At 36.4% G+C, this 14,773-nt stretch overlaps 1 protein-coding gene across 2 annotated transcripts in view; it reads left to right on the top strand.

The window, feature by feature from the left end:
* ITGAV (integrin subunit alpha V) overlaps positions 1 to 14,773 on the top strand; it is an 89,215-nt gene that overhangs the window by 43,879 nt on the left and 30,563 nt on the right. For both annotated transcript variants that reach the window (XM_032755201.2, XM_032755202.2), the window contains 7 exons: positions 2,254 to 2,379; positions 3,235 to 3,279; positions 4,423 to 4,466; positions 4,555 to 4,611; positions 7,014 to 7,066; positions 7,482 to 7,684; positions 12,961 to 13,152. In XM_032755201.2, coding sequence (XP_032611092.1) covers positions 2,254 to 2,379; positions 3,235 to 3,279; positions 4,423 to 4,466; positions 4,555 to 4,611; positions 7,014 to 7,066; positions 7,482 to 7,684; positions 12,961 to 13,152 — 720 coding nt within the window. The remainder of the gene's footprint in view (positions 1 to 2,253; positions 2,380 to 3,234; positions 3,280 to 4,422; positions 4,467 to 4,554; positions 4,612 to 7,013; positions 7,067 to 7,481; positions 7,685 to 12,960; positions 13,153 to 14,773) is intronic.

The raw sequence follows: 14,773 nt of genomic DNA, 5'->3' as shown, positions 1-14,773 counted from the left end.
ATTATTTTCTTATTACTGATATTGAGAATGATCTCTAAGTGTTTGAGGACTTCTTAAAAATTGAAGCTGGGCATGGTGGTGTGGGCCTGTCATCCCAGCTACTCGGGAGGTTGAGGCAGGAGAATCACTTGAACCCAGGAGAAGGAAGTTGTAGTGAGCCAAGATCATACCACTGTACTCCAGTCTGGGTAGCAGAGCGACACTCTCTCTCAAAAAACATATATAAAATAAAATTAGAGGATCTTAATAGGTTTTTAAAAAATATTAAACTGGCATTGATATAAAGATACATTATTATGTTATATTCAGTCATTCTGGGAGGCCTAATTAAATTACCATTTGAACATATGTACAACAGATTATTGTTGACAGTTTGAAAATAGATAACTAAAACTTTGCTTTCTTTATGTATCATTAAGAGATACACAATTGTTTATCTCATTACTATATTGACATGTTTAGTTTCTGCTAAAATGTGCCATTTATGAGGTGAACTATTTTGTATTAGCATTCTGATATTCAAGCATTGTCAGTGTTTGGAAGAATTAGAAAACCTTTGACTGGATTGATTTGAAAGTTTCAAATTTTACTCTGTTTTCTACACTATGCTTTCCTGACTTGCTTCTTTGTAGAAAAACTCTTGCTTGCTTTTGCCTTGTGGAGAGGGAAGCTAAAGAAAGAGATTTGCTGGAGGATGACAGGATGGAAGGAGAATAAGAAGGAATGAAAACTAGGAATAAGTGAAATATTGAAAGGGAAGGCAAAGGAGGGAATAAAAAAATAGAAAATTCAGGCATCACAGACAGGGATCAGAATGTGAGACATAGCAAAGCTGAAAAATTGGAATTTCTATGCATTATACATCTACTGGGAAATAAAATGATTTAGAAAAATTATAATTGAGTTTTACTGTTGTAAAACAAAAATAGCAGTTCTAAAGTACATATGAGAAAATAGGGGATATTAATACTTTCTAGTTAGATATAGAAATATGGATTTATTTTTTTTCTTTATTGCTGATTATGTCATTCAGTGGAGGGGAAGGAAGTATCTGATGAGCATGCCTGGGAACCAAAACTGTCAAGGAAGCTAAATTTTGTGATTCTCAGGACTACTTGCTAGCTCTGTCTTTTTAAGAGATACAGCTGTGAAAATGTATGAACTTTTTTTTTAATGCCATGAGTATTGCATAAATAGGAATAATAATAAATAGGAATATGTAATAATTAGGACACAGTAATAAATTAGGACAGAGAGGTACTATTAATATTATATTTATTAGAATTTTATTACAAGTTGTCTGTAATTATATAGCTAGCGGACTCAGTGAATTGGCAGATAGTATTTTGTTTTAATAAGATTAAAATCAGCAGATGTCACCCTGGATAAGTACGTTAGAATGAATTTTTTTCATGGATCTCAGAATTGTCGTTGTTAGACTGGAGAAAAGAATAATGTTTTATTCAGAAGAAATAATGAATTTTCCTCTGTTCTTCAATTCAGGAAATGTTTATTGAATTTCATATGTTCTTGGTACCGCTTAAGCCCTGATGACAAAGTAGTGACCCAGACAGAGAAAGTGTTTCTGTCCTGTAGATTCAATCTCTGTGACTGAACAGATGGGAACAGGCCTGAAAATGTTAGCTGTTACACATTTCTTTCTAAAACAGCAGAAATGATAAGAGATTATTGTGTCCATATTGTGGAGACAACATTTGATAAACCAGCTATCCTTTCTTGGCATGGAGGGCAGGCTGATTTTTGTGTAGTCATCTAGATTTCTTGTCTGCTTAATAACAAGGTTGTGAACGAAGGTGAACTCATCCATTCAGGTTGTTTCCTAAAGATGTTTAAATTACTAGTTAAAAAAATCAATTGAACCAATTATTCTGATTATAAAGGTAACAGTATTGTTTCAGTAAATTTTTCACGTTTTAATGGATTAGTTGGGTAATAGCCTTTGATTTCATTATTCCATATATTTAACATTGCTTTCTAGTGATTTAAGACAAATCCTGTTTTCTTAAATTTTTATTAGCAGAGACTGCTTTTAAGTACTGGCTTAAACAGAAATAATTTTAAGTTAAGAATATCCATTTTCAAATTGAGTATGATCAAGGAGAGTTATGTAAGGCTAATAATTAGAAGTACTAATATCTAATATTGTTTTCCTTCATGCAGGTACCATACATTATCTGTATCATAAAGTTCCCGTTCGAAGGTTATTTATTTTATATATACACCTTTTTTTAGGTCAGCTTATTTCGGATCAAGTGGCAGAAATCGTATCTAAATATGACCCCAATGTTTACAGCATCAAGTATAATAACCAATTAGCAACTCGGACTGCACAAGCTATTTTCGATGACAGTTATTTGGGTAGGTAAAACCAAAATTTACTCATTTTTGGAATTGTGGTATGTTTGTCTTATATCTGCATATGGTCTTTTAAGTAGAAAAATATTTTATGTGAAATAGATTTGGATTTTTTGAAACATACAGAATATACAATTTCAAATTGTTAATGAGTACTTTGGTTATGTTACATTTCAGTAATTGAAATTGAAAAGCGTGATTATTTGTGCAGTGATAATAATAATAGCTAGCCTTTAAGCTATGCTTACTGTGTTCTGGGCATTGTTCAAGGTGACTTGGTTTGTATTTGCTCATTTAATCCTCACAAGTCAAGCATACTTTATTATTCTCATTTTGTAGGTGAAAACACTGAGGCACTGAGACGCAAAATAACTTGCCCAAAGTCACTCGCTTGTAACTTGCTGTTCAGAGATTCAGATGGAGGCAGTCTAACTCCTGAAGTTTTATTCATGATGTTAAATAAAAGTTTTGGTCTTTAGGACTTACTAACATGTGTTCTCTCTTTAAATTTCTTTCTGATATATTAAAACAAGTAATATATGACAGAAATATTACTTGCTGATTGACAGAATTTATCTTTCTTTTTGATGAGTTGTAAATTTGCCATTTTTAACAGACTCCTTTGTAAAGTTAATAAGACAATTGTAGTTTTGTAATAAAAATAGCATATTTGAGTATTTAACTCGTTTCATTTAAAATTCATGTGTCATATACATATGAATCTGTTATGACTAGGGGACAAAATATCACATAATTAAAGGAGTTTCTTGAAAATATTTTCAAGGAATGTTTACTCAGCAAGCCTGCTGAAGATAACTTCCTTGTCCTGATGGTTCTCCCCTTTGGTTTCCTGTTTAGGTTACTCTGTGGCTGTCGGAGATTTCAATGGTGATGGCATAGATGGTATGAAGTACTTGAACTATATCTAATCTTTAAAAAAATTAGATTAAGCATTTGAAACATGTGGCATTGAAAATTTTAAGCAGTTTGAGTGGCTGGGTGCTGTGGCTCAAGCCTGTAATCTCGGCACTCTGGGAGGCCGAGGCGGGTGGATCCCTTAAGCCCTGGAGTTCAAGAACAGTCTGGACAACATGGCAAAACCCTGCCTCTAGAAAAAACACAAAAATCAGCTGGGCGCAGTGATGCACACCAGTGTCCAACTTCTCAGGAGGCTGAGGTGGGAGGATCTGCAGAGCCCAGGGAGGTTGAGGCTGCGGTGAGCTGTGATTGCACCACTGCACTCCAGCCTGGGTGACAGAGCCGAGACCCTGTCTCAAAAAGAAAAGAAAAGAAAATTTTAAGCAATTTTAAGCCATCGTTATGGAATATAACAGAAGAAATGAGGAAGACGTTAGCACACTGGTGAGAGTCCAGGCTAGGTCTGTGCTAAACTTCCTCTAGTGGCTGCTAAATTGAGACAGCTACACTTGGCTTCAGTGCCTTTCCTTTCTGCTTCTTTTTAGCCCCCAACACTGTTAGTGATTTATTTAGCGTTTTCCTCCTTGTCTTCAGCAAATTCATTCCTCTGAGAGAAAGAATTAGTGTCTTCTTTCTTTAGGCATCCTTTGTTACCTTCTGGGCCATCTCTGTACGGTTATTATCCCATCCTCTCATTGTCCATCCATCTTCCTTCAGAGCTCCATTTAGGAATCACAGTCTTTACCTGATTTTGATCACATTTTTGTGCCACAGCCACTTCTACCCCACTTCAGTTTGCTCTGTATTATTTTTCATTACTGTACTACTAAACTAAATGTAGTTTTTCTTCATTCTTAGGTTACTTTGTCTATTCTTGTTTAACAATATTACAAATGACTTGAGGGCTTATTTGCATATGTTTGAGAGCCCTCAAGAATTTATATTTTGTAAATTTTGATTTTATAGTTTAAAAATGCTGGGCTATTTATTATGGAGTACCAATTTTTCTAAATCGATTGTTTTGAACTGAAGTAGTAAAACTTAAAGCTTGCTGACATAGTCACTTCTGGTCTGCAACTTCCAGTGTTGTCCTAAAAAATGAATAATTTGTTTGTTTGTTTGTTTCAGACTTTGTTTCAGGAGTTCCAAGAGCAGCAAGGACTTTGGGAATGGTAGGACAGTTAAAAGGTATTTTTAAAAAAATTTCTAAGTTATCTTCTATTTTACTAGAGTTCACATACTTCTGTTTTTCCTTCACAGGTTTATATTTATGATGGGAAGAACATGTCCTCCTTATACAATTTTACCGGCGAGCAGGTATGCTTCCAAAATACGATCGCCCTCTCCCACTATAAAAGCAGTATGTACTCATTGGAGAAAATTTGCGAAATAAAACTGTAAAAGTGAACTATAATCTCATCAAATAGATAATTCATCCAACTCTTACCATTTTGGTCAAACTATTATCATTTCTCTTTTGAGAGTGTGTGTGTGTGCGTGTGCGTGTGTGTGTGTGTGTGTGTGGTATATAAACAAAAATTGGTTTATTCTGTATTTTTCATTTTGTCTTGCCTTTTTCACTCAGTATTTTATCATCAGAGTTTCTAATGTCTTAAAACTTTCCCTGGCAGTATCAGAATGGTTTAATGATTCCATAATATTCAATATTCTAGATATAAGATGGGCTTTAAATATTTCATCTTTGTTTTAACCCAAGTAATTTGGATATTTTGGCTTGTTTTTGTCTGCCTTTTTTTTTTTTAGGAAATGCAAAATCACGTACATACAAAACCACAAAGACTTCCTTTTTCTTTACTGGTAACAAATTCTTTTTTAAGGATAATCTATGCCTTATAATTTTATTAGATGCAACAGAAAGCATGGCACAGATGTGTGTACTATAGATATTACAAGCAAACTTCATTTGTACTTACGTGAAATATTTCTCAGCTAAAAAAATGCTAGTACTTTTTAAGTATTAGGCGTTTCTCTGTGAGTACAGGCATTTTATAATATTCTCTGTTGTATGTCTCAAAGAATTATGCCATAAGTTGGTAATGATGAATAAACATTTAAACAGTAGATAGAGAAAAATCTTTCTCAAAGTTTGCAGATCTGGGATTCAAGGCTTTTTATTCAGTTGAGATTGTTGGGCTTTGGGATAGTATTGATAGGCTGACTGACCGGACTCATGGTTCCCAGAAACCTCTTCCCATTTGTGTGGCAGTCAGGATTGATGCACAACCTGGAGGGCCCTGCAGTTGACAGGCAGTTAGAGTTGCTGCAGGGGTGGTCCCTTTGTTCAGTTTTGACTTCTCCAGCTCAAGCAGCTTCTCCTGTCTGGTGACCATGTATGAGTCTGGATCCTACTGTATGTACTCAGTGATACTTGCTTTATTCCTCCTTCCACTATTGGGAAGTGGGAGTGGCTAGAGAGGAGTGGGAAACATGGCTTTTAGATGAGGACAAACCTGGGTTTTCCATGCTCAATCTGTTATTGCATTGGATAAGGTATTTGCTGCTGAAAATCTGTTTCTTATTTATAAAAACAGGGATGCTGGCAACTTCCTCATGGGACAGTTGTAAGAATCAAAAGAAAACATTTGAATCATAGTACCCAGGACAAAATATGTCTCAGTAAATGCCATCCTTTCTTTACACTTCCAAGCCAAACACCGTAGGTGACTAAAGTCCATGAATATCATTCTGTTACATAGTCGGCACATCAACCTTGTACCCCAAACACAGTATATTTTATTTCACAAGCTCTGATCTTGTTATTTAATACAGAATACACCTTTCATTTTCCCAATTACACTGTATCAACCCAAAATAGATAATGCAGGAATCTCCCTTATCGTTCTCTCTTGATATCTGAGCCAATCAAATTTGAGAAGCATTGCTAACTTTCCTTTTTTGGTTTGTTGACTCATTTTTCACCTTACTTTATATTTAATCTGTCATCTCTTTTAGTTTTGTTTTGCACTTTCAGCTGTCTTTAGAGCTTTCCTTTTTCACATTTATTTACAGCTAAGCTACTCACCCTATGAAAGCCTGTGGTCTCCTGTGGTAGGGAAAAGGACATTTCTGCTCCCTGTGCATTATAAGCTCATAATAAACCCAAACATATTTGTACTGTGTGTGATTCAAAAGCAAAATCATGTGGCAAGTAATCGATAGAGATATGACACAAAAATGAGCTCCTTTCCATATCTTTCCAAACAGTAATTTTTAAACAATAGTAGTAAGTTTCACATAGGGGAGCCAATTATTATCTATTATTAATAATTATTATCTATTATCTTCATGACATAGGCATCCATATAAAACTTGTTGGGTTCAATCACAACCTTTGTCTGTGACTGTATATCTTTGTTAGTGTGCTTGTGTCTGGTATGTTTTGGGAAGTGGAGAGAAAGGGAGATAATAGGGTAGGCCTGGGAAGGAGAATTGATAGTCCTTAGACTTAAATGTCATATATCAACAACACTGGAATGATATACATGTAATATATTGTGTCCATGATCTAGGAAAACAACAAGCCTCATTACCTGATTGTCATTGTGTTGGTAGAATAAACAAAAGACAAGACATTTAGATTGAAGCACTATATGCAGAGAAAAAAATTACGCTTTCTATTTGATACATATATTACAAATGTTAATTGTCTAAACTAATTGGATGAAATATAAACATTTCATTTTCATCTTTTTATCCAGATGGCTGCATATTTCGGATTTTCTGTAGCTGCCACTGACATTAATGGAGATGAGTAAGTTTAAAAAAAATGTTTCCAGAAAGTTGTCTTCTCATATTTACGAATACTTTACTCAAACTAAACATTTTTTTCTTCTGTTTTTGTATTCCTTTTCTGCTAATCTTTCTGTTTAAGGAAACAATTTGAAGCAACCTTAATCATGAATTCTAGAAAACCTCTATGTTTATTCTGTTTTTTTCAGTAGCTTTTATAACATGAACAAATAAAGTAATTTTATGAATTATTCATAGTTTCTTAAAAGAATTAAAGGAAGGTTTGAATTTGAAATGAGTGCTCTGGTAATCATTTTGTGTTTCACTGTGGGTATGAGAGATGCAGAAAGAGGAAAAGTGAGTTGTAATAAGAAAGAAAATGCCTACTAAGAGATGAAATTTGATCTTGCTTTGGTGAGAAGATTCTGTTCTTTTAGTTATGCAGATGTGTTTATTGGAGCACCTCTCTTCATGGATCGTGGCTCTGATGGCAAACTCCAAGAGGTGGGGCAGGTCTCAGTGTCTCTACAGAGAGCTTCAGGAGACTTCCAGACGACAAAGCTGAATGGGTTTGAGGTCTTTGCACGGTTTGGCAGTGCCATAGCTCCTTTGGGAGATCTGGACCAGGATGGTTTCAATGGTAAGATCAAAGTTTAGCAGCTGCAGGTCCCTGATTATCTGTGTCCACCTGGAAAAGTCCTGTAACTCCATCTGTAGGAGTCTACACAAGCAAATCTTCTTCCTAGAAAGGTGGATTGTGTGTCAGTGAGTAACACACCAAATTTAAAGACGGGTTGCTATTTTTCTTTAAAAATCAGAGCAAAGATTTCAAAAACGGACTCTCATGAGTTGTTATTCACTCAGCCTCAAATTAGAAGGTCAGAATGATTACTTTCTGAAAGGAACCTTCATTCCCCTGGTGCCTACTGCTAGCTGGTGGCTTTATGTGTTTCTGCATCCTGCTTAGCAGCAGTGCCCTCTTCTGTTCATTTGGCTACAAGTGTTAAAAAAAAAAATGCTTCCAGGCACATTGTCAAGGCAATGCTGACTAATGCATACCTCAAAGGTATGATTTGCCATTAATATTTTTAAAGCCATAACTTTGTTGTAGCTGTCCAAAATGTTCTAAGGGATGTTATATCTCCCTTCATGGTGGCATATTAAAAGTATAAGCCTATTCTTTTGTAATAGCACCATTTTAATAGTTGTCGATATCTTTAAAAAGCAAAGTTAGCTTTTACTTTAGAACTCTTCTCAGAAACATGAAATATAGCTTACAAATTACCAAGATTTTTTTCAAATCTATTAAAAACCTTTCTAGAGATCACAGAATGGATAGTTTAACTAGTTTGTGTAATCAACAGTATAGTAAGCCTATGCCCCCTTAAAACCTAAAGGAAAGGTATACATTAAGAAGAAAACTTTAAAAATACAGATGACTTGTTGTATATCTCAAATAGTAGTGGAAAGGTAAATGTTGTTTGCCCTGAAGATTTCACATCTGTCTTGTGGGTAGGTGCTATCATTTACTGGAAGCATCACCTGGAAGATTAACCCTAGATGTTTCTTTTTCTTTCTTTCTTTCTTTTTTTTTTTTTAAGGAAGGGTCTCTGTCACCCAGGCTAGAATGCAGTGGTGCAATCATGGCTCACTGCAGCCTCGACCTCCCGGGGTCAAGAGATCCTCCCACTTCAGCCTCCTGAGTAACTGGGACTACAGGCTCCCACCACCTAGCCCAGCTAATTTTTTTTATTTTTAGTAGAGCTGAGGTCTTGCCATGTTACCCAGGCTGGTCTCTAACTCCTAAGCTCCAGTGATCCTCCTGCCTTGGCTGTGCGAAGTGCTGGAATTACAGATGTGAGCCACTGTGACTGGCCAACCGGAGAAGTTTCAGTGGTAGGGAACATCTACCCAGAGGTACATTTGCTACCTAAAATAGAGGCTTAAAGATTTTTACCACAAAGAGAACTTAGCATAAATCAAATGGAGCTATGGTATGAAGTTCATAATAAAATGTGAAAAGAACACTATATAACAGACCAAATCATTACTTAATCATAGCAAAAACTACATAGGAAATGCAGGGCTAAGTTTGAGGTTCTATCATGAATAAAGTTAATGAATTCTTTGCTGTGTAGCTGGGCCTCTGTCTCCCAGGTTTTCTGGGAAGCCTGGTCACATTTGCTGTTACCTTGTCTTGATGTTATTCCAGTTACTTTAAAGAAAGTTTTCTCATTACTATGATCTAGCCAACATTTCTTCCAGCTTTCTAAGTTTCTGTTATAATGTGTTGTCTGTCAGTACAACAAATATAGACAACAGCTTAAAAAAATGTGAAGTTTCACAATTATTTTACAAAGGGGTAAAATATAGATAAAATCATCCATAGAGGATGATTGTGGTCTCCCAAGGTTTCTCTTTGGGTCTTACTGTACCAAATAGTAGATTGTGAATGATAATGTCTTTAGTGAAAAATTATCTGAGCTGTATTTATGTATAGTATTTAGTATATATGTACATATATAGGTTCTATTAATTATGTTAGATCTTTTGTTGTTGTTCATACACGAAGACATTAAGTGTCATTGTTCCTGTATTCCTATATTCCTCTCTTTCCATCTACCCCCACCCTAGGCATCATCAAGAGGGATATTGAAAACAAAACAATAAAGTTATGTTCCAAAATTTTATATAGCCCTAAGGTAATTATGTGCAGTTTTTATCAGTACTCTTCCAGAAAAAGCAGAGGAAAAAAAGAAAAACAGGAAAGAGCATCTAAAATGATCAAAGGAAGAAATCGATTGCATGAATGTGTAGGACTTTCCAGACTCGACAGATGATAGCGAAGAGAGAAGATGATCAATGTGTATAAAAATAATGAAGGGTTTAGGAAAGTTACAGATAATTTTTATTAAACAATCACTCAACGTTGGAGCCATCTTTTGTTGGAAAATTATATTTTAACGAATACTTTATTTATTATTTATTGAGACAGGGTCTTGCTCTGTCACCCAGGCTGGAGTGCAGTGGTACGATCACGGCTCACTGCAGACTCGACTTCCCAGGCTCAAGCAATTCTCCTACCTCACCCTCCCAAGTAGCTGGGACTACCAATGTGCGCCTCCATGCATGGCTGATTTTTGTATTTTTTGTAGAGATGGGGCTTTGCCATGTTGCCAAAGCTGGTCTCAAACTCCTGGGCTTAAGCAATCTGCCTGCCTCGGCCTCCAAAGGTGATAGGATTACAAGCATGAGCTACCGTGGCCAGCCTGTTTTAATAAATACTTTATTAATGCATATGTCAGTAGAGAAGTTATGCTTATCTTTGTTTTTTTGTTTGTTTGTTTTGTTTTTTTTTTTTAGACTGAGTCTTGCTCTGTCGCCAGGCTGGAGTGCAGTGGCACGATCTCAGCTCACTGCAACCTCCACCTCCCGGGTTCAAGCGATTCCCCTGCCTCAGCCTCCTGAGTAGCTGGGAATACAGGCACCCACCACCACACCTGGCTAATTTTTGTATTTTTAGTAGAGATGGAGTTTCACCATGTTGGCCAGGATGGTCTCCACCTCTTGACCTCGTGACCCACCTGCCTTGGCCTCCGAAAGTGCTGGGAATACAGGCGTGAGCCACCCCACCCAGCCAATTTACCTTTAAGGCTTAAAAAAGGATAAAAAGAATACTTTTACATAACTTAGGTACCCATTTTTAAGGATAACAAATTCTTAGTTGGTGTTTACTGCAGGCCAGGCACTCTTCTAGGTGGTGAAAATGAGCATAAATCAGAATCTACTCATGTCTTTAAGAAACTCAGCATCCAATGGGGGCAGCATATATGTTTAAAAAAAAAAAAAAGCACCTCAATGTGATCATCACAGTGTTTGAGATCCCAGGCTTAATGGTCTCATGTAAAGGATGAGTAATCAAGGTATCGTTGATGTTTCAGGGGAGCCATGAGACAATGAGGCATGGCTTATTAAGGAGCTGTGAGACAGCTCGTGTACATTAAGGAAGTTGAGGCAATTTGTTTTTTTTTTTTTTTTTTTAAATAACAGATTTATTTTCTTTTTTTTTTTTTAAATTATACTTTAGGGTTTTAGGGTACATATGCACAATGTGCAGGTTTGTTACATATGTATCCATGTGCCATGTTGATTTCCTGCACCCATTAACTCGCCATTTAGCATTAGGTGTATCTCCTAATGCTGTCCCTCCCGAGGCAATTTGTTATGGCTGGTACTTAGGGTCTGTGATAGGCAAGATACGAAATGTCCTTGGTCTCATGAAGCTTATGTTCTATAGCTTACTTACTTTGTGTAGTCATAGAATAAGTGAACAATGGGGAAATCTAGTTAGTGATAAAGATGGTGGATTTTTTGGAAGGCAAGGTAATATAATAGAGTTTCGGGATAGAGAGGGTGATAGAGAAAGTAGGGGGTCGAGAGGGGTGGCGCACTGCTGCATAGAGTGGCTAGGGAATAATAGCTTGCTGACAGAATGACATCTGATCTAATGACAGAATGACATTGATCTATCATTTGGACAAATGAATAGAGTTGTAAAAGCTCTGGAGCAAAAGCTGTTAAGGCAGAGAGAACAGCAAATATAGGTCCATAGTTGGAAACTAGCTTGGTGTGTTTAAGAAACAGAAAAAAGGCCAGGATTGCTGGGAAGAATAAATAAGGGTAAAAAACTGGATGGCGTTGGGGTGGGGATGGGGAGAGGAATTAGATTTGCATGGTAAACAATGGAAATACCAGGTAGGGTTTAGAACTTACTCTAAATGCTTTGGGAACTAACTGAAGGATTTTAACAAGGGGATGGTTGTGACATGATACGGTGAATGTTTGGCCCTTTTGAAGAGAAAGTTACAGGCAAGAGTAGAAGTGGGAGGCCACTTAAAAGGCTGTTTAAGGCCGGGTGTGGTGGCTCACACCTGTAATCCCAGCACTTTGGGAGGCCAAGGTGGGCAGATCACAAGGTCAGGAGATCGAGACCATCCTGGCTAACACAGTGAAACCCCGTCTCTGCTAAAAAAAAAAAAAAAAAAAAAAAATTAGCCGGGCATGGTGGCGGGTGCCTGTAGTCCCAGCTACTCAGGAAGCTGAGGCAGGAGAATGGTGTGAACCCCGGAGGCAGAGCTTGCAGTGAGCTGAGATTGCGCCACTGCACTCCAGCCTGGGGGACAGAGCGAGACTCCATCTCAAACAAACAAACAAAAATAAAAAAGAAAAGAAAAAAAGGCTATTTAAGTGCAAAATATGGCAATGACTTGTCTAGGGTGGCAGCAGCAGAGAGAGAAGTGGGCAGATTGGTAATATATTTTAGAGGTAGAAAAGATAATTTGATGTTTGGGGTTTTTTAAAGATTTAAAGTGTTATTCATTTATCTTTCAGTTTAAGTTGAGCAAGATCAAGATGAAATCACAACTTAGGAATTTCTGAGCAGATTGGCTTCTGTTCAGAAAAATCAATACCATCCATAAATAAATTAACTAGAATTTTGAGAGTGAAAATAAACTTTAGATGAATCTTTTGATGTGTCCTCCTCCATCCCCTACCTCCTAGTTTTAAGGAGGAAGCATTTGTGGTCCAGAAAGTTTAAGTGATTTGTTTAAGGTCAGAGCCAGATTATCTGGTTCTAAATTAATGTCTTTTCTGTACAGTTTTGTGTGAGTTTCCTTGAATTAGATTATTGCTTGTGGATAAAGAGTACCCTACTGAACTTTGAATTAGTGTTTATCATGATAAATGGGTTCTATAAATATTAAGATCTGTACAAATAATTACAAGTACTGAAACTTTGTTCTCTTCATCCTTGCCCTCCTCCCCCCTTCTCTCGTTCCTTCCTCATTCTTCCCTTTCTTTTCCTCCTCCTTACTTGTGTCATTCTCCTTCCCCCTCCTCTTTTTTTCCCCACAGATATTGCAATTGCTGCTCCATATGGGGGTGAAGATAAAAAAGGAATTGTTTATATCTTCAATGGAAGATCAACAGGCTTGAACGCAGTCCCATCTCAAATCCTTGAAGGGCAGTGGGCTGCTAGAAGCATGCCACCAAGCTTTGGCTATTCAATGAAAGGAGCCACAGATATAGACAAAAATGGATATCCAGGTGCTTTCTTATCAACACATAGAGCCCTTAGATTTTTCAGTCCTAATAGCAAATAGTATTAGTTACTGTTCTTGATTTATATTATAAATTATTGCAATTCAGTATTTCATGTGTTGATCAAACCTTTAAGATATTCAAGGCATCATTCCCATCACCTAAGGGGATATGAAGAAAAGTCAGCTCTCTTTCCTGGGAGTGTACAGTATACTCTGAGCTTCTCCCGTAGTCTTTAATGAAATGAGAAGAGTATTACAGAAGCTGTAAACAAAAGCTAAATGCTCATTCTAAGCTGTTTTAATATTAGCTATCTTTTTATTTTTTTAATTATGTAGAATTTATGTACTTGACTAATAGTTGTGATTTTTTTTTTTTTTTTTAAGACAAGGTATGGCTCTATTGCCCAGGCTGGAGTACAGTGGCACAATCTTGGCTCATTGCAGCCTCCATCTCCTGGGCTCAAGCCATCCTCTCACCTCAGCCTCCTGAGTAGCTGGGACTACAGGCACACACCACCATGCCTGGCTAATTTTTGCATGGTTTGTAAAGAATGGTTTTTGCCATGTTGCCCAGGCTGGTCTTGAACTCATGAGCTCAAGCGATCCACCTGCCATGGCCTCCCAAAGTGTTGGGAATACAGGCGTGAATCACCACACCCAGCCTTCATTGTGATTTTTTTTTAAAGTATATTATTTTATTTAATTCTCCCATTAATACATGAGTTAATATAAGCTCATTTTTATAGCTCATTATTATACCATTTCTGAATGTAAAAAGAGACTGAGAAAGGCAGTTTGCCCAAGGTTGCCCACTGCATGGGTCCAATAGAGCAAGCAAGACCTTTTTCTGGTTCTTATACACTTTGGAGCATTATAAATGGATCTAGGATCAAAATAGATCTTTTCTTTAAATGAAATACAGTGTAGAAAATTTAGATGACCTTTGTGTTGAAACACTTAATATGAGCTCAATATAAAAGTATGTTGGTCTGTTTCCAGAAATAAGACATGAAGTTGATTCTCATAAATTAGTATTATTTTAGAGTTTTTTTGTTATAAATGCAATATATTTATTATCGAACTTTTAGAAAATACAGCAAAGCATATCTTTTCAATGTTTTTCCTATGCAGTCACACATTTTTTAAAAAGGAAATCATGCTTTTATATGCTATTCATAGTGTGTTTTATTCAACACTTCAGAAACATTATTATTCTTCTAAAACATGAATTTTCTGTTTCCCTTTGTAACAAATAGCTGTATCATATCTTATTTACCCTATTTTGTGGCATTTGTATCTTTCTTTATAATTCTTTTGCATATCTCTGATTATGTCATTAGGACAAAATTCAAGAATCACTGTGTCAAGTGTGTGCACTTCTTTTTTTAAGGTTGTTAATACACATGGTCAAGTTAGCATCCCACTCCCTCCACAGGAAGGTTTTTGTCAACTTTTTAAAGCACTCACCAGCAGTAAATAAGTCATTGTTTTCCCACACTTGTGCCTCTTTTAAAATAATTTTTAACTGTATAACAGGTGGACAGTGCATTTTAACCAACAGTTTGTGATTCTAGAAATAAGGCATGAGTTTGATTCTTTTTTTTTTTTTTTTTTTTTTTTGAGAC

The sequence above is a fragment of the Hylobates moloch genome, unplaced genomic scaffold, assembly GCF_009828535.3.
Source record: "Hylobates moloch isolate HMO894 unplaced genomic scaffold, HMol_V3 SCAFFOLD_1, whole genome shotgun sequence".
NCBI lineage: Eukaryota > Metazoa > Chordata > Mammalia > Primates > Hylobatidae > Hylobates > Hylobates moloch.
This window is presented reverse-complemented; position numbering and strand designations above follow the sequence as displayed.